Consider the following 23,145-nt stretch of genomic DNA (forward strand, 5'->3'; position numbering starts at 1 on the left):
GCCTTCCAAGACAAGGGTCGATATTCACCAAGCCATCCCAGGGAAATGGTGGTGAGCCCTGAAAACTGCCATAGTGCAGCAGGAGAGAGCAGCAGGTGGGGATTCTGGGTCTTTGGGTGTAAATTCCAGGAAACACACCTGTGCTGGAGACAGATGCTTGATGACTATGCATTGCTCATCAACAGACAGTGCAGAAGGACATGATGTTAGCAACCACCACAGGAACGTTCTCTATGTAGCCATGAGCCAGGTAGAGAAGATGAGTTCATAACATGTAAAATAAGGAAATGGTGATATAACACACACCCGGGGGGAAGCTTCCATATAGGAACAGGCAAACCTGCAGTGGGTTTTCAGGAAAGCCAAGGGAGAAAATCTTCAAGTAGTGGTGATCAGGAGTTTCTGTGGCACAAGTATGGTCATAATAGAACAACTGGAACTTTCCATTGTTTTGCAATTATCATGTCACTGACACGTAGGACAGAATGGTTTCTGAACATGGCAGTAAAGGAAGGATTCACACAGCAAATAGTTGAGGCGTGAACGAGATCTGAACAAGATGTTAGTATTACTCTTGGAAAGCTGATCTGGGAAAGAAATGATAACGGATAGGGAGGGATGCCAGGGACTTGGAGACATTGATTCACTTAAGACTCACAACTCTGATCACACCGACATATTTTCAACGACAGAAGAAGTTGCTGAGTCTCAGCCCATTATCCTCCAAATAATAGGTGGCAGGATGAGAATTCAGGTTCAGTATGTTTGATCAGAACCCATGCTATTAATATTAATGCTATACTGTCCCTCAAATAAAAAGGATTACAGATACAGGCAAGTCACTTGTTATTTTGAAACTGGGAAATGTCAAAACACAAAATACCAAGGAAGAAAATAATATTTATGTTCACACTGCTTTGATTTCCTTCTCTGTTGGTTGGGTATAACCTCTCCCTCATTCACAGGTAGCCCTCCTGGGCATATGGAGAGTGCAAATCTATCCACAGTGACTGAATTTATCTTCACTGGGTTCTCCCAGCTCCAAGATGGTGGCCTTCTGTACTTTTTTCCTCTACTTTTCATCTACACCTTTATTGTCATTGGGAACCTATTGATCGTCTTTGCTGTGAGGCTGGACACCAGTCTCCACAATCCCATGTACAACTTCATCAGCATCTTCTCGTTTCTAGAGATCTGGTATACCACAGCCACCATCCCTAAGATGCTCTCCAACCTGGTCAGCCGTCAAAAGACCATCTCTTTTATCGGTTGCCTCTTGCAGATGTATTTCTTCCACTCACTGGGAAACACCGAGGGAGCCTTGCTGACTGTCATGGCCATTGACAGGTACCTCGCCATCTGCAGCCCCCTGCGCTACCCGACCATCATGACTCCCCGTTGGTGTGCACAGATTTCTGCGGGCTCTTGTGTCTTTGGTTTCCTCATCCTTCTACCCGAGATTGTGTGGATTTCTACCCTGCCTTTCTGTGGCCCCAACCAAATCCACCAGATCTTCTGTGATTTCACACCATTATTACATTTAGCCTGTACGGATGCCTCGGTGATCTTAGTGCAAGATGTGATTCATGCTCTGGCCATTCTGATAACAGGCCTGATTATTTCTCTTTCTTACATCAGAATTGTCGTTGTGATCCTGGGGATCCCTTCGCGGGAGGGCCGTAAAAAGGCCTTCTCCACCTGTGCTGCCCATATGGCTGTCTTCCTGCTGTTTTTTGGCAGTGTGGGCCTCATGTATCTTAGATTCTCTGCCGTGTATACGCCATTCTGGGATGCTGCCATTGCTCTGACCTTCTCTGTCCTTGCTCCTTTTTTCAATCCCATAATATACAGCCTGAGGAATAAGGATATGAAAGATGCTATTAAGAAACTCCTCTGCCCTCACAAGATGTTTAATTTCCTTGGTAGGTGATTTAGGCAGGAGTGCCCTGTATACATGGGGCTTCCTCACAAGATATAGACCCCCACAAACACTAGAACTTAAAGTTATTATGCAGTTTGTCCCAATTTCTTCTCTGCATGCCGATGAGTAGGTTGATGATGTTCTCTGAGGACTTACAGAGAAGATCAACATACCAATTCCACTCTTTGTTTTTTAGGATCAGCGGACTGTTTTCTTTCCTGTATCTTCCATTTTGTTTGTTTGATTGATTGATTGATTTCTTAAGAGAAAGAGAGAGCACAGGAGGAAGAACGGAGGGGGCAGAGAGGGAGAGAAGCAGACTCCCCGCAGAGTGCGGAGACCATGCTAGGCTCGATCTCACCACCCCAAAACCATGGCCCCATCTGAAACCAAGAGTCAGACACTTAACTGACTGAACCGCTTGGGGCACCCCATATTTGTTTGATTTTAATTTACTCTTTTACTTTAAAATGATTGATTATATAAATATTGATAATACAGATCTTGACTTTTATGATACTATCTCTTTACCGAGCTCCCAGTGACCTGATGGAACCCATGTAGCTCACTCCCCATGACACTAACGTGAGACACTAACGTGACTAGTCCTACTTCTTTCAAGAAGTCACTGAACATTAAGTAGAAGCAAGAGTTCCTGGTATCCAAAGCATAGACCTAATCCCCCATCTTTTTTCCTCTCGAGTCAGCCTTGCTAGTATTTGGAGATCTATGTGCCGGCGTTCTCGGCATGTGAAGATGTCCTGAACCCAGGCATCACAGACTGTATTTGGTATTATGTTAACTACTATAAAGAGAAGTTGAGTAAGTCAGACGTCTGCCCATGAGAACTTACCACCTTATGTAGGATCAGTGTGAGAATGTTAAGACATAATAAATGCCTACATTTACATTTATAGCCAATGACATTTATTGATTATTTAATTAACCTCTCTAAGAAATTGTCTATTTTCCCTACCATATTTCCCTACCATATCAGTGCTAAGACATATAACTTGTGTAGCAGTTCTACTATGATACTATGTGACTTGGTAACAAATATTTTAGAACTCAAAATTATATGCTAAAATCTATTGATGTCTCCACAAAGTACTTAGGCCAATTCAGTTTAAATATGGCAAAATATTTCACGGATTGGGCATAAAAATTATTTCTTTATTTTGAACCTCTATATTGTTTCCTCACTATCACCATTCTTATAAATGTGGCAAATATCATTTTTTTGCATAACATTCTCTCCATTTAAAAAAAAAAAAACTTCTGTTTCAAGATGGATTTTAAGAAACTGACCTATTAAAGTAAAATGTGCAGATATGTTTATAGCTGTGGGTAAAGGTACTGTTTTTGCGAAGGTTGCACTAGTAATGCTTAAATGTGGTACTTCTAGTATAACTGTAAGAACAACTGATATGATTAAAGAAGAAGTCTGGTTATTCTGTGGAGCTGTCTTTACTATCACTGACGAGTTGAAATTGCAGGAGGACTATAATAGAGTGATAGATTTCAGTGGTAAATTGAGTTATTAGTCCTGGTTCTTCACATCCCTGGAACAGAAGAATAACTCCACAAATTTGCAATGAGTGAATTCATGGTGGGTGGTGTATACTTCCCTGCCCCTCAACTTTGGATAAGCCTTCTTAATTATTTGATGATTGGGATGTCCATGGGCATTCCTGAGATCAAATCTGTGCCCTTGCAGTTGGATTTGCTCCCAGCAGCTGCTTCCCTTGCAGCGTTGGACCCATGAGTCCTTGTGTCTGAGAATCCCTGGTTCAGAGAATGTGAGATACTTGGAGCTGACCTGAGCCCACCTGCCCAAGCCTGGTGTCTGGAGCCCAGAACCAGAGCCCAGAGCTGGGAGTCCAGCCTAATTCCCCTCGTTGCAACTGGTGAACAGACTCACGAGTCTGAGGCTAAATGATTATTCTTTTATTATCTGCTGTGCATGGGCTTTGTCTGACATAGCACCAGCCTGGGATGGCAGAACTTTAATAACTAGTGCTTATTATCCAATCTTAAGATGTTCTTGTAGGTTGTAAGTATTTTAGAATTGTATTGCTAATTTTAAAAAGCAAAAATGAACTTTTGGGACTTCACCAAAATCAAAAGCTTCTGCACAGCAAAGGAAACAGTCAACAAAACAAAGAGGCAACCCACGGAATGGGAGAAGATATTTGCAAATGACAGTACAGACAAAAGGTTGATATCCAGGATCTATAAAGAACTCCTCAAACTCAACACACACAAAACAGACAATCATATCAAAAAACGGGCAGAAGATATGAACAGACACTTCTCCAATGAAGACATACAAATGGCTATCAGACACATGAAAAAATGTTCATCATCACTAGCCATCAGGGAGATTCAAATTAAAACCACATTGAGATACCACCTTACACCAGTTAGAATGGCCAAAATTAGCAAGACAGGAAACAACGTGTGTTGGAGGGGATGTGGAGAAAGGGGAACCCTCTTACACTGTTGGTGGGAATGCGAGCTGGTGCAGCCACTTTGGAGAACAGTGTGAAGATTCCTCAAGAAATTAAAAATAGAACTTCCCTATGACCCTGCCATTGCACTACTGAGTATTTATCCCAGAGATACAGATGTAGTGAAAAGAAGGGCCATCTGTACCCCAATGTTTATAGCAGCAATGGCCATGGTTGCCAAACTGTGGAAAGAACCAAGATGCCCTTCAATGGATGAATGGATAAGGAAGATGTGGTCCATATACACTATGGAGTATGATGCCTCCATCAGAAAGGACGAATACCAAACTTTTGTAGCAACATGGACGGGACTGGAAGAGATGATGCTGAGTGAAATAAGTCAAGCAGAGAGAGTCAATTATCATATGGTTTCACTTATTTGTGGAGCATAACAAATAGCATGGAGGACATGGGGAGTTAGAGAGGAGAAGGGAGTTGAGGGAAATTGGAAGGGGAGGTGAACCATGAGAGACTATGGACTCTGAAAAACAATCTGAGGGGTTTAAAGGGGAGGGGGGTGGGAGGTAGGGGGAACCTGGTGGTGGGCATTAGAGAGGGCACGGATTGCATGGAGCACTTGGTGTGGTACAAAAACAATGAATACTGTTATGCTGAAAATAAATAAAAAAAAAGATTCTATTATTTTCAGAACGATTACTCGCATCAAATGTGTAGTCACTTAACCATGGTGCCTGGTTTTTTTTTTTTTTTTTTTGGTGTGTGTGTGTGTGTTTGAAAGAAATTTTACACATTAAAGGGATTTTTGATCACTTAGAAACAAAGCAAGTGCTAAAGACCTGAACCTGTGAAGGCAGGGGGTGGGGTAAAGAGATTTAGAAGAGTTGCTCTTTGAAGTTACATTATCTTTCCTATACCGTTGTCTTCATCATTTTGTGGCTTATAGTCATCCTGCACTTGAACAGCGAATGAAATTAAAATCTTTTAAGGTAGAGTAAATGTTCAGTACAAAATCTTATGTGAAAATAAGAAATGTGCAACATAGTGAAACATTGTAGACATTCCCCTTCTTTATTCTTACTGCTTGCTGGGTGCAGAGAAGCACAGTGTTCTGTGTTAGTCCAAACATAGAATAAAATTCATATGAAAACTCTGTGATAGTCTCTAGCTAGAAACTGCTGTGCTAGATAAATCGGTGTGTCTTTGTCTGAAGCCATAATACCATTCCTTATTGCTTATTTTGGGCGAGAAAATCATTATACTTAAGGGAAAAGACTTCTTTAAAAAAAAAAAAAACAAAGAAAAAACAACAACAACAACTGATCTAGGTCAGTAATTTAAGAGAAGATAAGGTTTATATTGTAAGGCTCATAATTACATAAAAAGATTCTTGAACTCTTTATTAAGTCTCTGGTTGGAGGGGATGTGGACACAAAGAAACAGAAACACTTGGCTGCAAATATAAACCGGTGTAGACATTATGCAGAAAAATCTGGTAGAACTTAAATTACACTGAAGTGTATCCTGTTTTAGTAATCCTCCTCCTAGGAGTGTGTCCCAAAGACATTCCACACTTGTTAATAAACCCCAACGTGTGAAGATGTTGTTTGGGTATTGGGAAGTTGGAAGCAATCTGTAATCTATTATGGCTAAAAGGGATACCTAAAATATGATGAATGAATACTTCAGAGGGTCATAGAGGTGTTAGGTACCATAAACTTAATGAACACAAAGAAACATAAATAACTGAAAAATACTGCTGACTGAAAAAAAAAAAAAACAGTGCAATGAAATCAATTGAATACAATTGATATAAACAGAGAGTACTTGTAGGTAAAACACAAATGCATCTTTTATAAGAAAACATACCTACAGAAGACATCTTAAAATTAAAGTTAAAATAAATCAAAATAGCTTTATAGGGAGAAAATAAGAGGAAGAATGAAAATAAAGGAAAACAAATAAGAGTAAGTTTCAATATACATTTAGATGTAATCCTTTTTTTTTTTAACAAAATGGATCACACCCATTAGTGTTACGTTTTCTGAGTTTGTTTATGTCTCTCCAAGTCACAGTACAGAGATCTATGATTTCCATGTAAAATAACCACAACATAATAGTTTGTATCATGATTGTACATTCTGTTACTCATTTAATCCCTATTGCTGTAAATTTGAGTTTATTTTAATCACTTTTAATCATAAACAAGGCCATAGTATGAAACCACATATGTTTGCACATTACAATATTGTTGTAAGATTAATTCTGGAAATATAACTGCAATATTCAATAGTATTCAAGATTTAAAAATGAAGTAGATAATGCCAAATCACCATCCTAAATACTGTAAAAATCTATATAACCTGCAACACTGAGGGCTTATATTTCAACACATTACTGCATGCAATGTGTATTACTTGTTGTATTCTTTGCCAGCGTAAGGAAACAAAATAAAATGAAATAAATGAAGACATACATTTATTTGAAAGCACCAGAATAATTTATTTAACAATTTATTAATATTTAACCAGCAGAGCAGCTCTTTTCTGTTGCCTCTTTAATTCCTAATTATTATGTGTTGACATTTTTCTATGAGACTTTTGTTTTAGAAAATTTAGAAAACTTTCATATTACAATTTCATATAATTTATGAAAACAGTGTTTTTTTTTTTTCAGTAAATCTAAGATGGCTGGAACTATATAAGTTTTTTAGACACGGTTTCATATACTATCTGAAGGCAACCATTATCTGAATTTAGAATGATAGTACAGAATTAAATGTCATTGTGGGTTTCTAAGTAAATGTGTTTCTATGTAATAGTCAATGTCTTTCATGGAGTCTCATAAAATAAATACAATGTTTAAAATCACGTAGGATTTTAAATTCCAAATTAATTTTCAGAGTAATATTTTGAAGTCAGAGAGATATGTTGGGTCAATTGTGCGAAACTTATTATTCTTCGCCCACCTCTGATAAGGGGGGTCTCACCATAGAGATATTGGCAACAGTTTGCCAGGATTTCTGGGGAGCTTTTGCTGATGGGCTCTCAGGCCACAGTTTTCTGCCCTGATGCAGGACAAAGGATGCCTGGTACTTAGAGATCTACTTTGCAACCATAAGCAAAAGTCCAAGAGAATGACTTGTCAATTTGGGATCAAATAAGAAAGGAACATTCCTAACTGATAACAAATATATGTTATTATTTAATTATGAAATAAGAATCAATGAGCAGTCATCTTTTGAAGTACAATGTTAGCATCAAGTTGAACTTGTCCATGTGACCATGCAATTTGTAGGAAAATACAATTCCCATGTAAAATATACTAAAACCAAAAAAATGTAATTTCCTAAAAATTCAGATTTGGGTTTCTAATAGCTGTTTACAATAACAAAACTAGAACTTTTTATTCTTTTTAAGATTTTATTTATTTATTTGACCGTCAGAGATCACAAGTAGGCAGAGAGGCAGGCAGAGAGAGAGAGAGGAAGGGAAACAGGTTCCCTGCCAAGCAGAGAGCCAGATGCGGGGCTCTATCCCAGGACCCTGGGATCATGACCCGAGCCAAAGACAGAGTCTTTAATCCACGGAGCCACCCAGGCACCCCAAAACTAGAACTTTTTTAAAGAAGAGCTGCTTATTCCATAAAACAGGGAAGGAGAAATTCAAAGAGAGAATGGCATATCTTAAGGCCTAAAAGCAAGGTTGCGTTTTCCCAAATTTGGCTTACTGTCCTGGAAATAAGTAATCAGGATGTAAGTTTGGGTCTTGGTTTTTGTTTTCCACCAATCTCTTCCCCTTTGCTGTGTCTGCTTCATTCTTAGTCTTGGATTTTCAGCATTTGATTCTATTAAAAGCCAATCTCACCAGAAGTACCACAGAAAAAGGAAGTTTATAAAAACAATTCATTCCAATGCCTCAGGCTCCCAGACTGTCTCATTGGTTATGGATTGAAGTTCCCCAGAACTGGGGTTCTCCTAATTGTCAGGCTGAACTGTTTTTCCTAATTAGAGCCATTGTGGGAATGACTGTTTTCTTGTCTTAATTAGTTTATGTAAAATTCCCAAGAGAGTCTATCTTCCTACTCAAGTTATGCTCAGAAAAAGATACACACATATAAGAGGGAGGGAGAGAGCTCTACAGGGAGCGTCAGATCTATATTTCATTGCCTGGTGAAGGATATAGAGTTTAGATGGAGGACTCAGGGTAGGGACATAGCACAAGAGTGAAGGAAATTGATGGTTGGCCACATCAGGGTAGGGAAAGTTAGAGTCTTCATCTAGATTTGTCCAGCTTTGGAAGCCAACAGCAGCAAGGTCAGTGAATTAACTAATTTTGGGGAACTGGAGATATCTGAAGGAAGAATGAGCCACCTGCATAAGAATAGATAACCCAGTGTTCATGCAGATACCATGAATAACTGTTGATAAGATTCTGAACAAAGAGGAGTTAGGAAAAATAATACTGTAGGACAAGTTAGTACAAAGCGTAAATGTTTTAAATATTACAGTTTCCCAGGAAATGGGGCCAAGGCTCAAATGATTGCTTTAAAGCCACAAATGAGTCTTGTAAGCAATTACTGAAATCTTTTAGGAATCAATGTTTCAGGAATCAAGTGAGATTTCCAGTTAGCTGTTTGCACTAGATTTACTATTACTAAGTTTTAGATAGAGGAGGGTTCAGTGGGAAAAGTCCAATGGTGGTTCTTTCAGGTTTAGATCTTCCTTATGCCTTTTTTGAACTAACTGCATTTCTTCGGGAGGGTATTAGGTCTGGGTCTGCTGGGAGGCACCTTCTTCAACTGGTAGCTTGGTTCAATTTATAAAACCCTTCCCTGAGAGTCATAGTTAGAAGATGTGGTGACTACCACTGGGGAGATCAAGACTTATGGGGAAGAACAGGTATGTGTATGAAAAATCAAGAGAACTAGGAATAGGTATATATATGGTAGATATAGATGATAGATAGATGATCAATAGTCATGAATAGAGAGAGATAAATAGATACTAGGTAGATAGTTAGACATAGTTATAGATAATAGATGGACAGACAGATGGTCAATGATAGGTAGATCTAGTTCACAGGGAATAGGAAGAGAAAGATTCAAGACCTGTGGGATTAACTTGTTGAAACTAGAAAAGACACACATAGAAATTAGTGAGGTTTAAAAAAATGTTAGAGGTTTGAGGGCGCCTGGGTGGCTCAGTGGGTTAAGCCGCTGCCTTCGGCTCAGGTCATGATCTCAGAGTCCTGGGATCGAGTCCCGCATCGGGCTCTCTGCTCAGCAGGGAGCCTGCTTCCTCCTCTCTCTCTCTCTGCCTGCCTCTCTGCCTACTTGTAATCTCTCTCTGTCAAATAAATAAATAAATCTTTAAAAAAAAAAAAATGTTAGAGGTTTGAAGGAAGATGAGGATATTTCAGGTAGGAAAGATTTACTTTAAGGTAATGTTTGGAGACCAGAAAATGAAACTGACGTGTTTGGAATAATTACGTGTTTACTGAACTGGGGATTGGTGATTAGTAATTTGCCATAACAACAGGAGATATGGGGTTTTTTTTGTATAAATAAAAAAAATTCTGTACATTAAAGGAAGATGATGTAGTAGATGGTGTAGGAATTTGATGGGTCTTAATTACATAATCAGCGGACAAACACATCTGTAGCTAGTATAAGTAAGAAACTGTAATAAAATGCCATTTTCTAATTCATACACAAGGCTAGAACCTAATGAATGACACAAAACAAAGGGGGTTCCAGTGATTAAGGAAGTGTTATCCTAGAGGACTTGAGCTGTTCCCTTTTCAAAGCAGAGACACCTCAGAAGAAGAGAATGGAGAGAACGTGAAACTCTTGTAGAGGATGAAAGGAGATCACGTGTGTAAACTGATAATCTAGCAAGACAGACTTTGAGGGAATGGAAGCTTGTATCGAAAAGTAAGACCTCTGGAAGCTTTGACAGTGGTGTAAGGCTTATGAGTAGGCATCAAATTCGGTGAAGGCAATGAAGATAAAAGATACTGATGATAGAGCAAGAAAAATGGGAAGTTAAGCATAACTGGATGGTTCATTGGGTTTGAGAAGTGAGGCCACGATGGATATAAAATGACTAATGCTGGTATCTAGATGAACAAAAGTAAGGAATTCACTAAGGGGCTCTGGTGGTGTGCTGTGGATGAGGATGGGGGCACAATAAAAAAGTATCACCACCGGAGTCTTCAGCTTCAACGACAAGAATTTATTTTCTTTCAATTCTAGGAGCTCGGGGTCTGCGATCCACGTTTGGACAGAATTGCTTTCTTCTGAGGCCTTTCTCCATGGTTTGCATGTGACTGCCTTCTCCCTGAGTCTTCCTAAGGTACTCCCTCTGAAGCTGGGTCCACATTTCCTCTCCTTAGAAGGCCACTGGTCACATCCGATTAAGGTCTACCCTAGTGTCCTCATTTTGATTTCATTATCTCCTTAAGGACCCTTTCTTCAAGCAGAGTCACATTCGGAGGTTCCAGGGGTTAGAACCTCAACATGAGCACTTTGGGAGGACAGATTTCAGCTTGTAACAGGTGGAGACAACGCGTTTGGATGAAGGTGGGACTCTAAGTGGGAGGGTTCTGAAGAAAGTGTGGGGCTCAAGAAAGAGAAGCAAGATAAGAATCTGGAGTCACACTAGTTAATGGGAGTAGGAGGCTGATAGAGACTGATCAAAAGTCTTGAATAAATAAGATCTTTTCATAAAAAAATATGGAGTTAGAAACAAAGAACAAAGAAAGAAATTTGGGAGGTGGAACACAGAATAGCCAATGAGGGGAACCAGGGTACTGTGGTGTCAAAAGGCAGAAAGGGAAGGACTTCGTAGGATCAGGTGATTGAGCTTTGGAGGTTAGCAGCAGTGAGGACAGAGGGAGGCCACTGAAATTTTAATCAGAAAGCCACTGATACACTTTAAGAAAACTCATATGGAGCGTTGAGAGCAGATCATTGATTCAAAGGGATTCAGGAGGGAATGAAGACAATAAATACATATTCACGCATTAGGGAAAAATGATGTTGGTAAAGAGGAGAGAAATCATCTGTTTAGAGACAGTACTTCTCTCATAAGATAAGATTTGTGCCTATTTGATAACAGAAAAGAAAGACTCAAATAAATGATTCTGAAAAGGGAATAAATTAATAGGACCATATCCTGCAATGTGATGTTTCCATTGCATTCCATGGAGCCTACAGACTCTCTCTCCACCCCAGCTCCCACTAGAGCAGCTCTGCATTTATGGCTCCACGTAGTAACTTCCTATTAAATATGGCATTTGACCAAAGCCTTTGGGCACAAAACATATTTGAGATCCATTTTCCTACAAGAGGGAGGAGAGAAGGAACTGGAGACGTTAGAATGGCCCATCTTTTTTTTTTTTTTTTTTTTTTTAAGAAAAATAACACATAAACATTGCTATCATTGGTCTCCTCTGAACATTCTCTGAATAATGATTGCTTATATACATTATGTATATTATATGTATATATGGAGATAGAGGATATGTCAGAGACAGGGAAGGAAGAGGGTGAAATTCGCCAGTGATGGTTTGTCTTTGCCGTTAAAATATTCAATTAAATCACATGCCAGGAATCAGATGAGGAACTGGAAGCCTGAGGAAAGAATTCTGAAATCATTGTGGGGAGATCATTAGGGTATCAAGTAAGACTTGAACGAGGGGAAAAAACTCACCTACTGTTCCTTCACTGCCTTGTCTAGTTCTTTCTTTGTCTAAATACATGGTTTTAAAATGGGGTTCCATTAACCAGTAGGATTAGAATCATTTAGAAATGTGTTAGGCATGCAAATTGTTTGGCCTTACCCCCGATCTACTGAATTAGAAACTCTCAGGATAGGGACCAGCAATTTGAGTTTTAACAATGCCTCCATATGGTTCTGAAGATGTGAAAATTAGGGAATCATTGGTTTAAAATATTGACTACACTTTGTGACTGGAGATTGTCCCATACTATAACTTTAGTTGTGAGCATTGTGGGGTATGGACTATTTCCTTCTTTCTTTGTCTTCCTCCACATCCCCAGTGCAGGGATCTACACAGAGTTGGGATTTGGTAAGCATATTTACTCTCTGACCAATAGTAGACATCTCCTACAAGGTTGAGTGCACTGGGAGTTGGAAGTCCTTGTTTTCGACTAGAAAATGGAGAGCCCCAATCAAAGCACCAATCAGGAATTCATCTTCTCTGCCTTCCCTTATTCCTGGGAAGGTTCTGTCATCTGTTTTGTTCCACTGCTCTTCATTTACACTTTCATTGTCTTTGGAAACCTGGTCATCATCACAGTGGTCCAGCTGAACGCTCACCTCCACACTCCCATGTACTTCTTCATCAGCGCCCTTTCTTTCCTGGAGATCTGGTACACCACATCGACCATACCGAAGATGCTCACCAGCCTGCTGAGTGAGAAGAAGAGCATTTCCTTGAATGGCTGTCTCCTGCAGATGTATTTCTTCCACTCCACTGGCATCAGTGAGGTTTGTCTCTTGACAGCTATGGCCTTTGACCGCTACCTGGCCATCTGTAGCCCTCTCCATTATCCCACTATCATGACCCCCAGGCTGTGTGTCCAACTGACTTTGAGTTGCTGCGTTTGTGGCTTTATCACACCCCTCCCTGAGATTGCCTGGATCTCCACACTGCCGTTTTGTGGCTCTAATCACCTTGAGCATATCTTCTGTGACTTCCTCCCTGTGCTACGCTTGGCTTGCACAGACCCACAAGCCATCATCATGATTCAGGTAGTGGATATTGTCCATGCAGTGGAGATTATTATAGCCGTGATGCTCATTTTCTTGTCCTATGTTGGTATTGTGACTGTAATTCTACGCATTCAGTCAGCTGATGGCCGACGCAAGGCATTTTCCACGTGTGTTTCCCACCTCACTGTCTTTCTGCTCTTCTTTGGCAGTGTGGCCCTCATGTACCTACGCTTCTCTGCCACCTACTCCTTATTCTGGGATACAGTCATTGCTCTGGCCTTTGCAGTTTTGTCCCCCTTCTTTAACCCCATAATCTATAGTCTGAGGAATAAAGAAATAAAGGAAGCTATAAAAAAACACTGGGGTCAAGCTAAAATCTTTTTTCATAAGACCAAGGACCTCAAGTAAGATCTAATTATTGGAAGTCTACATAGTTGTTGGTGACTTCTCATTCTCAGCTCTCTGTGATCTTTTCCCACCAGCTTTTACTGAAACTGGTCTTCTAGAGGTCACCAAGAACAAAATTCACTAAAACTAGATATGTAATAGTTTTAGTGAATTTAGTGTATGTAATAGTTTCTTTCAGTCTTTATCCAACCTACATATGGTTGGATCTGACTTTGTTAAATCAGCTTCCTGCCACTCAATTCAGTCAAGATAAATTCATATTATGGAAATGATCTGGGTCAATATTTAATTTTAACATAGTCAAATGTTGGTCAGATATGGTAATTGAAAACTCATCTTCATAAGACAAAGTTCCCTCTGTGGTATCACTAATGGATATAGCTGAAAAATAACCCTAATTCCTAAATTAAGTATTCACTGTTTTCTTAATTTAAATTCAATTAGCCGGCGTACAGTACATACTTAGTTTCTGAGGTAGTTTGCAATAACTTATCGGTTGTGAATAACACCCAGTATTCATTATTGACGAATATCTGTATAGACATGTTTCAGCAGGTTCTCCTATGCCTCACCTGTTCCATTCACACCTTAGCAGTACTGTACAACATGAGTCCCATGTCTAGATCGGTAACGAGCCAAGGCCATCACAACTATAATGTGTGAAGTGAGTGGAGGCCGTTTTGCTCAAGACTCAATCCATTTCATTATTGCTGGTGACTGTAAGAAGCTAGGACCATGGGTAGGCCTCTGTAATAGTGACAGGGGAGGAAGCCCGACAAAGCCATTAGCTGCAATTGTGCAGTAGTTAAAGACTATGGCAAAGAATCTTAGGTCAAGAAGATCACTGAATAATACTATAAGTGCAAAAACAAAATTTAAAACTTAGTCTTAAAAAAAATAAAGCAATATAACCATCAAGGTATCAGTGCTTTTTTTTTTTCATAATGAGTCCAAAATCTTAATCTTTGTGTTCAATGCAATTAAAGATATTGTGAATTAAGTGATGACATCAATAAATCCCCATTGAATGAGTAAGCCAGCACAGCCACGCTGCGTTCTGACTGTTCCAGCTGGCATCCAACAGTACTGAATGACTCTTCCCTTTTCCCTTGGCTTTGAAGATGCTGAACTCTCCTTGTCCTATTTTGTTTGAGGGCTCTTTCTCTTACTGAGTCTTCTTATACATGCTTCATAAAGGGCGATTTTCTCCGGGGCTCATACCCCAATTAAGATGTAATAAAGGGTACATTTACATTTAGTAAATTTACCTTTATTACAAGGTAAATGTTAGGAGATTTCCCCTCCTCCGTAGCCCGCCCACACAACTCCTGTGATTGTCAGTCTCATTTTCCCATGACTGTGCCACAGCCAGGCCCTCATCCTCACTCCTTAATGTTATGACACCAGACGGAAAGACAGGAGTAAGGGGGAAAGGCTGATAAGAAGAAGCTAATATGATCTAATAAAAATCTTAGATAGAGAAGGGAAGGTAAATGAGAGAAAACCCATAGGCTGTGGGTGGAGATGCCCTAACAAAGAAAGTCTTCAGCATCTACTTGATAGGAGAAAACAAGGGAAAACAGGGAAGAGAGGAGCAGGGAGACCAGTAGCGTTGCGGGGTTTGAGTAGTGCGGCAACGTCTCGTGCTCTTCCGGAGAAATGAGGAAGGAATTACTTCACTCCTTGACTGACTAGTTATTTTAACTGTACTTGCCCCAAGGGTAATATCGTTAGAGAACTGATATGCATGAACCTCCAGCAGGGGAAAGGGTTCATACTTTTCTTATCTCTTCTCTCCACTTTCTGTATGATAGAATCCTTTCCTAGAAATTATCAGTGTCCCTAGAACTTCATAGAGCTAAAACTATCTCTCTTACATCCATACACTTCCACCTTCAAGCTGTTTTCCCAACTGAGGATGAATTATTTCTTAAAGCTTAGATCTGATCACTTTGTTACTTTGCTTAAAAACCTACGATTAAACCGACCCTACTCTGTGAATGGAATTTTACTAGATAACGTGTGTGTGTGTGTGTGTGTGTGTGTGTGTGTCTGTGTATTTTGAGCAAAAACAATTCCAAGCTGAGGAAAAACAAAATCAAAGGAAACAGAAAAGAAAGAAAAGAAACAGAAAGGAAGCAGAAAATAAAAGAAAGTTCGTGGTGTGTTGACATCCATGAATGACTTTCTTACTATGCCCTTAGTAAATGCATAGGATTTAAGGAGATGTGTGGCCTCTGACTTGGTGAGCACGGGAGCACCTAACTCATTCTTCTTAATTTTAGATGTATTTTATCAACAGCTCTGCTGCATTTATTAATCATAGTTTTGCTTCTTGTAATAAAATAACATTTTTATATTCACAAGTGCAATTATATTTATTGATAGCAAAAATACAATTTTCTCATTATTGGGCATGGACTGTATAGAAGATATTGTAATAAATGTCTCCTGTATATATGTTACTTGATAACAATCCTAAGAAATAGGTATTATTATCATTCTTATTGTGTAATTGAGAAAACTGTGACTTCTAAGGGTTAAATGACTTGTCTGAGGCCATGCATTTAGGAAGAGGCTGGGCTGTGATTCGAACTCCATTCGCTTTTACTCCGAAAGCCTTGCACTTAACCACCGTGCTACATTCCTGACATTGTGCTGATATTCTTGAGAAAACGGAGAGGTGAGGAGGACTCCATTCTCAGAGGCAATAGCATAGGCCATTCCTGGGGTTCTTGTTAATTCTATTAAAATAGCTCGGCTATTTCTTCAAGAAACTTTAAAAATGTATCACTATATACAGAGGAAAGTGCTAGGTGTTGGAATGATAGTGCTATAAGGCCCATTCTCTGATGTGCAGAAACTCATAGTCTGGAACCAGAGTTGACATCAGTTGACCCATGAGCTGGATCCGGGTGATGGGAGGTCTACACCTCTGCCATTGTCCTTGGAACATTGGTTCTGCTTGTCTTCCCCCCGTCAGGAGCTGCTCCAAGGACAGAGTCTTGACGTGTTGATGAGGTGCTCACAGAATCTGGGCAGCATACACGACTGAACCCCATTAATGCCCCTATATAAACTTTTAAGACTCTGGTGACTGGGTGTGAGGACCCACGCATCCTGTGGTCACCCAAGACAACCTTGTATGCAAGTTCCCTTTGCTTATTAAACCTGCCGTCTACCAATCTGGAGTGACCTGCCTTTTTTTGGGTCTCTCACTGCCCTCCAAATATGGACACTGGTTTCAGATTACACCTGGAAAGATTTAGAAGAGCTTGTAAACCAACAAAAGGATGCTGTAGAATTTATCCTGAAAATGCTTTTTTTTTTTTCCCCAAATACTTGGAATCTCAGAGTAGGCCACACTAGGCATGAAGGCCATGTCCCCCATCCTGGGCAATGCTCATGGCTTCATAGTTCCATTATGTGGCTGCTTCTTCTGTGGACCTGTGGATATTTCTTCCACAGTTGTGAGCCAACCAGCCACATTGTGGCCCAATAATTTCTATGTATCAGGCACTGATAGGTTCTGGAAAAGAGTTTCCACAGGACAACTGGAGAGAAATCTATGAAAGTACTATGCAAAAAGTGATAACAAAACTCATAAAATCATAGCAGACTTAGTATCTATTCTTGGCGAGTCAAGAAAAACTTCAAAGAGAAATTTATTTCTTCTGAGACATGAAGAACCTTTACTGTTTCTTTGCATTGGTTGTTTACCCATAGATATCCACCCTGATTTAATTTAGGAGATTTCTTGACACACACTAAGGACAGGCAGTAGACTGCTTTTAAGGAATACCTTACTCTTTCATCCTCGATAATGGCGAGAGAGAATTTTTGCTGGGAGGACTAAAAGCTTCTTCCTATGTAGTGGAAGTATTTATTCCAAGTAAAACCAAGAGCTGACACATTCAGAAAGTAAATGGAGGTAAATGAGCTTTTAAAAATTGTTTGCAATTAAACTTGTGACATTTAAAGTTATTTTTGCTCATTCATTCATTCTTTTTTTTTTAATTTTTTATTTCTTTTCAATGTAACAGTAGTCATTGTTTTTGCACCACACCCAGTGCTCATGCAATCCGTGCCCTCTCTAATACCCACCACCTGGTTCCCCCAACCTCCCACCCCCCGCCCCTTCAAAACCCTGATTGTTTTTCCGTCATGCATTCTTTACTTTAGAAAAGATCTATCATATGTCTATTTTCTATTTTTTAAAGAGTTTATTTATTTGTTTGTTTATTTATTTATTTAAAAGAGAGAGAGAGAGAGAGAGCATGAGTGGGGGTGGGGCAGAGAGAGAGGGAGAAGCAGGTTCCCTGCTGAGCAGGAAACCCCATGTGGGACTTGATCCCAGGATCCTAAGATCATTACCTTCGCCAAAGTCCAATGCTTAACAGACTGAGCCACCCAGGAGCCAACTGTCTACTAAATAAGGATTGGTTCTTGCACCTTGAGGTAGACATTTATCACAGGTCTTATAAGGTGTTTTCCTCTTGATAGTAAGATATAATAAGATGCCCAGAAAATCATTTCATTTTGTTTTGAAGACTCTGGCTATCGTTACCGTTCTCTCTCTCTTTTTAAAAAATTTATTTTAATTTATTTTTATTGTTTCAGTGTTTTAAGATTCATTGTTTCTGCACCACACCCAGTGCTCCACGCAATATGTACCCTTCCTAATACCCACCACCGGGCTCACCCATCGCCTCATCCCCCTCCCCTCCAAAACCCTCCGTTTGTTTCTCAGAGGCCACATTCTCATGCTTCGTCTCCCCTCACCTTTCTCCTAATGCCCCGGGTCACTTCCTCTTGTGTACACCCACATGACATTTGCAGTGAGAAGTCTCATCTCTGGACAGTTTTTAAAAGACCATAAAGCAGTACTAATTTTCTTCAAAGTCACCTCAGAAATAGAGCTGGGATTCTCTTCACTGATATTCCTCTGAATCCTACAACACTAATTCATCAAAGTGCAGTGTGACCTTCTCTTGTTTCTGGAAAGCAGAGAAGATGATATAACGGAACTTTCGACGTAGACTTGAAAATGTCTCGTGTTTTAGTGACGGATTGACAAATGTCCTGGTTCAAGTGACTTATATTTGCAAATAACAAACCATTCCTCCACCTTTTAGAAACCATTGTTTTCATGAGAAAAATCAAATGTTACTGATGTCAGTTTGCTTGGTGCATATATATGTGTACGTATGTATACATATACATACATATATGCACAGTTTGCATGGAGCCAACTGTAAGCACGGGGGCTGTTAGCATACTCTTATTATATACGTGATGTGGAAAGTGGGCCCTCTACTTTGTAAACTCCTCGAGAATAGGCATCTTGCCTTGTTCACCTCTATGTTCCCAATGTCTGTGAGAATTCTTTGTCCCTAGAAATGCTCAATAGTAGTTTGCTGAAAGAATAAAGTTTTAGAATAGAGGTAGTCTATGTTTCTTGACAAATTACAAGTGATAAAAAATTAAGTTGTAGAAAAACTCAGACTTTTCCCACATCCCCAGAGAAAGACAGGGGGGGGCAGATAATGGGAAAGACATGATATCTGGTCTGTTTGCAGTTGCACATGCAGCCGTTGTAGCAGTGGAATGCAGCCACGTCACAGATAATCCACGTAAATTTCTATGACTGGCATAGATGTTAAATAGAACTTTCATTGACATTGTGGGAACTCTAGTCCCTTAAATACAAGAACTAAACTTCATAGTTTAATCATGGCTATGAAGGAGATAATATGTTCAGTCCTGGCCCTTGGCTCCTCCTTTCCTTTATTTTAATGAGAAATAATATTTTTTAGTTGAAGTCTTTTTTCCCTGAGTGGGGCCATGGCACCAAACTTGCTATTTTTATAAGGTTTATGACGACTTAGGCTTATATAGTTTCCTTCAGCCCTGCTGTACTCAAAGAAAATTATTAGCGGATGGGAACATCAAGCAATTTAATGTGAGATTTTTAAATGATGTGTTGCAAATCATTCTTTAAAAAATACAGCCTTAGCTCTACGAGGAATTATTCCAAAGCAGATCCCAGACCTTTTCATTCTGATTTTCAAAATTAATGATTCAGAATAAAATGTATGGCGTGTAACTAAAATATAAAGTGAGCCATATAACAATTCTAGGAAACAGGTCGATTGGTCATTACTACCCCCATTAGGTACTTAACAAAATTAAAGCAAATTTCTAATGCTCATGTGGTTGTTAAATGGAGGCATCAAGCCTTTTAACTGACGGTCCAGTGTACTTGCCATCAGCCCCGCCTCTCCTTCCGCCTCAATCACTTGGTTCGTTGTATAAAGCAAATATCATGGGTTTTGCTTTTTCTTATTCAGTGCTTTGATACTAAATAAAAAAATATTAAAAAATATTTTAAAAATTAAAAAAAATAAGAGAGACTGAGAGAAGATTATAGTAGGGAGCAAAAGAGCTATATTTTTTAATGAGAGGATTGCAAACTTGAATAATATATATTCTGAATAGAGTTAAGGCACAAATAACTTTAAAGGACCTGAAGTGTTAAGAATTAACATCAACATATTTAACTGTAAAAAGATCACTTCATGTTTTTGAATTATGTTACGTAATCTTCTAACCCACTTAAGAGGCAAAAATTGGAGACATTTTAAAACAAGAACTAATTCTGGAGAAGCAAAAATTAAAAATTTTAAAATAATAAAATAATTATGACCTTTATCCCATGGGAAAGAAATGGTTTTATGTTAAAATTAACATCATTTCCTTGTTGGTTTATGAGCCAAGAAAGTGGGACTCCAGAATATACCCAGTAAGTGTGATATCAATGTTCGTGCTGCAAGTTGGGGGTACTCCAGAATTTGAGGTAGAGAGCATCTCTTGGAGCTTCTGGGCCCAGGAAAAGATCTGATAACTCAGGGGAGGCCGCAGGCAAGCTGGACAGAGCTGATTAAATGGGTATGGGAAGCACAGATCTGCCTACTGCCGATAACCTTGACCCATACAAGAACCCTGCAAATTACTTTTGCCCTTGCAAAATGGAAGGTAAGACTCCTCTCTCATGAAGCTGTCTGGGATGCACTCCAGCCTCCTCCGCAGCCACCAGCACTCACTCACCTAAGAGCAGCATGCCAACTGAAAGACAGTACGGGGCTCTAAACCTCCTCTGTGTTCTAGTCAGTCTCGATGGCCTCAGAGCCAATGAGCATTCTCAGAAAACTGTAAAAGTAGCAAGAGAGTCAGGGGTCCAAGTGTTAAACCACCAAGATTTAAGATGTTCTCATCCTGTCCGTCCATTAATCCTCAAGTCATCCTGATCCTTGCCCCAACAATGGTGGTGCTAAGGGGACTGCAGCGACTCGGTCAATCTAGATGGACTGAGAAGATGGGGCAGGGCTGAGCCTCGCAGGCAGGGGTCAGAGCAGTAAGAGAAGCTTGTCCTATAAGCCTCTCCTGGCTGCAAAGGCTGAAAACCCAAAGAACACTGGTTATGGCACATGAAACCTCGTCCCCAAGTCTTGCACACTTTCACATTGCTCCCTGCTCTAAAGAGTTCTTTTTTTTTTTTTTTAAATAATCATATTTTTAAAAGACTTTTTAAATTTATTTACTTAAGAGAGAGGAAAAGAAGCAGGCTCCCCACTGAGCAGGGAGCCCAATGCAGGACTCCATCCCAGGACCCTGAGATCATGACCTGAGCCGAAGGCAGATGCTTCACACACTGAGCCCCGAGGCGCCCCAAGACTATTGCTCTTACCCCCTTTTATTTTATTATTTCATAGTGACCAATACTGCCCTATTATTTCTTGGGTCATAAGCTTATCCCAGGGTTGGCACCACTGGTGAGAAGTTTCTGGAACAGGACAACCAGAAATGTTGATGGATTAAGAGAAGCTTAGCTACAATAGACAAAGGGCAGGAGGTATGGCGGCGACCCTCACAGGGACTTGACTCTGCACACCAAAAGCCATCGGAGAGGACACCTCTCAGACACTACTTCTGTTCTCAAGTAAAAATAGGATGGTAATAATACCTGCTTCACAGAATTGTCTAAAGATCAGAAAGCAATGTGAATTAATCATGTCAACATGTAAGTTATATTAAGATAATTGATGGTGGTTCTTAACTCTTAAAGATTAAAAATCTTAAAAATCTTAAAGATTTTTTTAAGGTCTTTATTTATTTATTTGAGGAGAGGGGCAGAGGGAGAGGGAGAAGTAGGCTCCCTGCTGAAAAGAGAGCTTGACCCCAGGACTCTGGGATCATGACCAGAGCTGAAGGCAGATGCTCAACCAATTGGGCCACCCAGGTGCCCCTCTCCTAGATAAAGATTTTAGAGTGTCTTCTCCCCACTCCAACTCCATCAGAGGTTCCTTGGTGTGTGTGATATAATTCATTGCCCGAGTTGTGTTTCTGCCTTAATACTGTTATATATTTGAATATAATGAAATGATATGGAAAAGTAAAACAATACTAGACTTTCAAGAAGATAATTTTAACCTCTCTCAGTTGAAGGAGAGGAAGGAAGGGAAACCAGAAGTGTAGAACCTAGCTCTACTCCAGTAGAACATGAAGCTAGGATATTTAGGTTGGAATCACACTAGAATGAAGTGTGGGCAGCATATCTAGCTCAGGGAGTTCCCTGCTTTGTAGAAGGGTCTGAAGCCATTCTACCATTTTCTTTTTGTTTGTTTCATTTTTGTAAAGTTGGCAAAAAGAAGTATGCCTTTGGAGAAGAATTTCTGTTTCTCTTTCTCTCCACCAAAAATACAGGTTGACTTTTATCCCACATTTTAGTACTAAAACCATTAAAAAAAAAAAAAAAGTGATTTCATTAGTTTGTTCAATGAGGTATCCTAATTTTTGCTTCATGAAATAAAAGTAAATACACATACATCTCACTTCCTTCATCCCTTCCATTTAAATGACTAAGAGTACAGCTAAATCAGATTTTTAAAAACCCAATCTATGAAGCTAGGAATAAAATTTTCTTCCTATTTTGACAAAGACTCTACAGAGAGAATTAGGCTATCTTGTTAATTCCAAGACTGTTGGAAATCTGCACCTGGGTGTTCATGAAGTTGTTGAGTTATATTTTCTAGAGATACATTGGGGAGAAAAAAACAAAAACAAAAAAATAAACAAACACACACAAAAAAACTATGCATGTCCTGAGTTCCTGTCATTCTGGAGTCCAAAGATTGGATGGTCCAGAATTCCATCCTGACTTACATGGAATCTAAGACTAATCAAAGAAACACAACAAAATTTTTACACAACCTTTTTTTTTTTTTTTTTACACAACCTTTTTAACTTACATCTATTAACTGTTTTTTTTCTTTTTAATTTTTCACTCAGAAACCTGACTTTATGTTCATAACACATTTATGTTTTACAAAGTCCTACTGAGAAACTTCTGGAGCCACAGTCTCTCTGAAGCGCTGAGTCACCCAGCATCTGCTCAAGTTAGCAGCTCCCTCAGCTGAACCTGTCTCCTGAAGATAACGTGGACTACAGCTGGCGGGATTTGGGGCCCAAGGTTGCTTTTTTTTTTTTCTTTTACTCTTCCATATATGTAACGTTTCTTTCATCTTTATCTGGAGAAGACTAGACAACTT

The 23,145-nt window shown here is 39.5% G+C and overlaps 2 protein-coding genes across 2 annotated transcripts; both read left to right on the top strand.

Moving 5' to 3' along the window:
• Positions 1–934: 934 nt before the first annotated feature.
• LOC132026246 (olfactory receptor 6K3-like) lies at positions 935–1,930 on the top strand. The gene has a single exon (XM_059414156.1). It carries the CDS (start codon positions 983–985, stop codon positions 1,928–1,930), a length of 948 nt encoding a protein of 315 aa, XP_059270139.1. The 5' UTR covers positions 935–982.
• Positions 1,931–12,571: 10,641 nt separating this feature from the next.
• On the top strand, positions 12,572–13,537 carry LOC132026247 (olfactory receptor 6K2-like). The gene has a single exon (XM_059414157.1). It carries the CDS (start codon positions 12,572–12,574, stop codon positions 13,535–13,537), a length of 966 nt encoding a protein of 321 aa, XP_059270140.1.
• The last annotated feature ends 9,608 nt before the right edge of the window (positions 13,538–23,145 follow it).

Source organism: Mustela nigripes, chromosome 10, assembly GCF_022355385.1.
Source record: "Mustela nigripes isolate SB6536 chromosome 10, MUSNIG.SB6536, whole genome shotgun sequence".
Lineage (NCBI taxonomy): Eukaryota > Metazoa > Chordata > Mammalia > Carnivora > Mustelidae > Mustela > Mustela nigripes.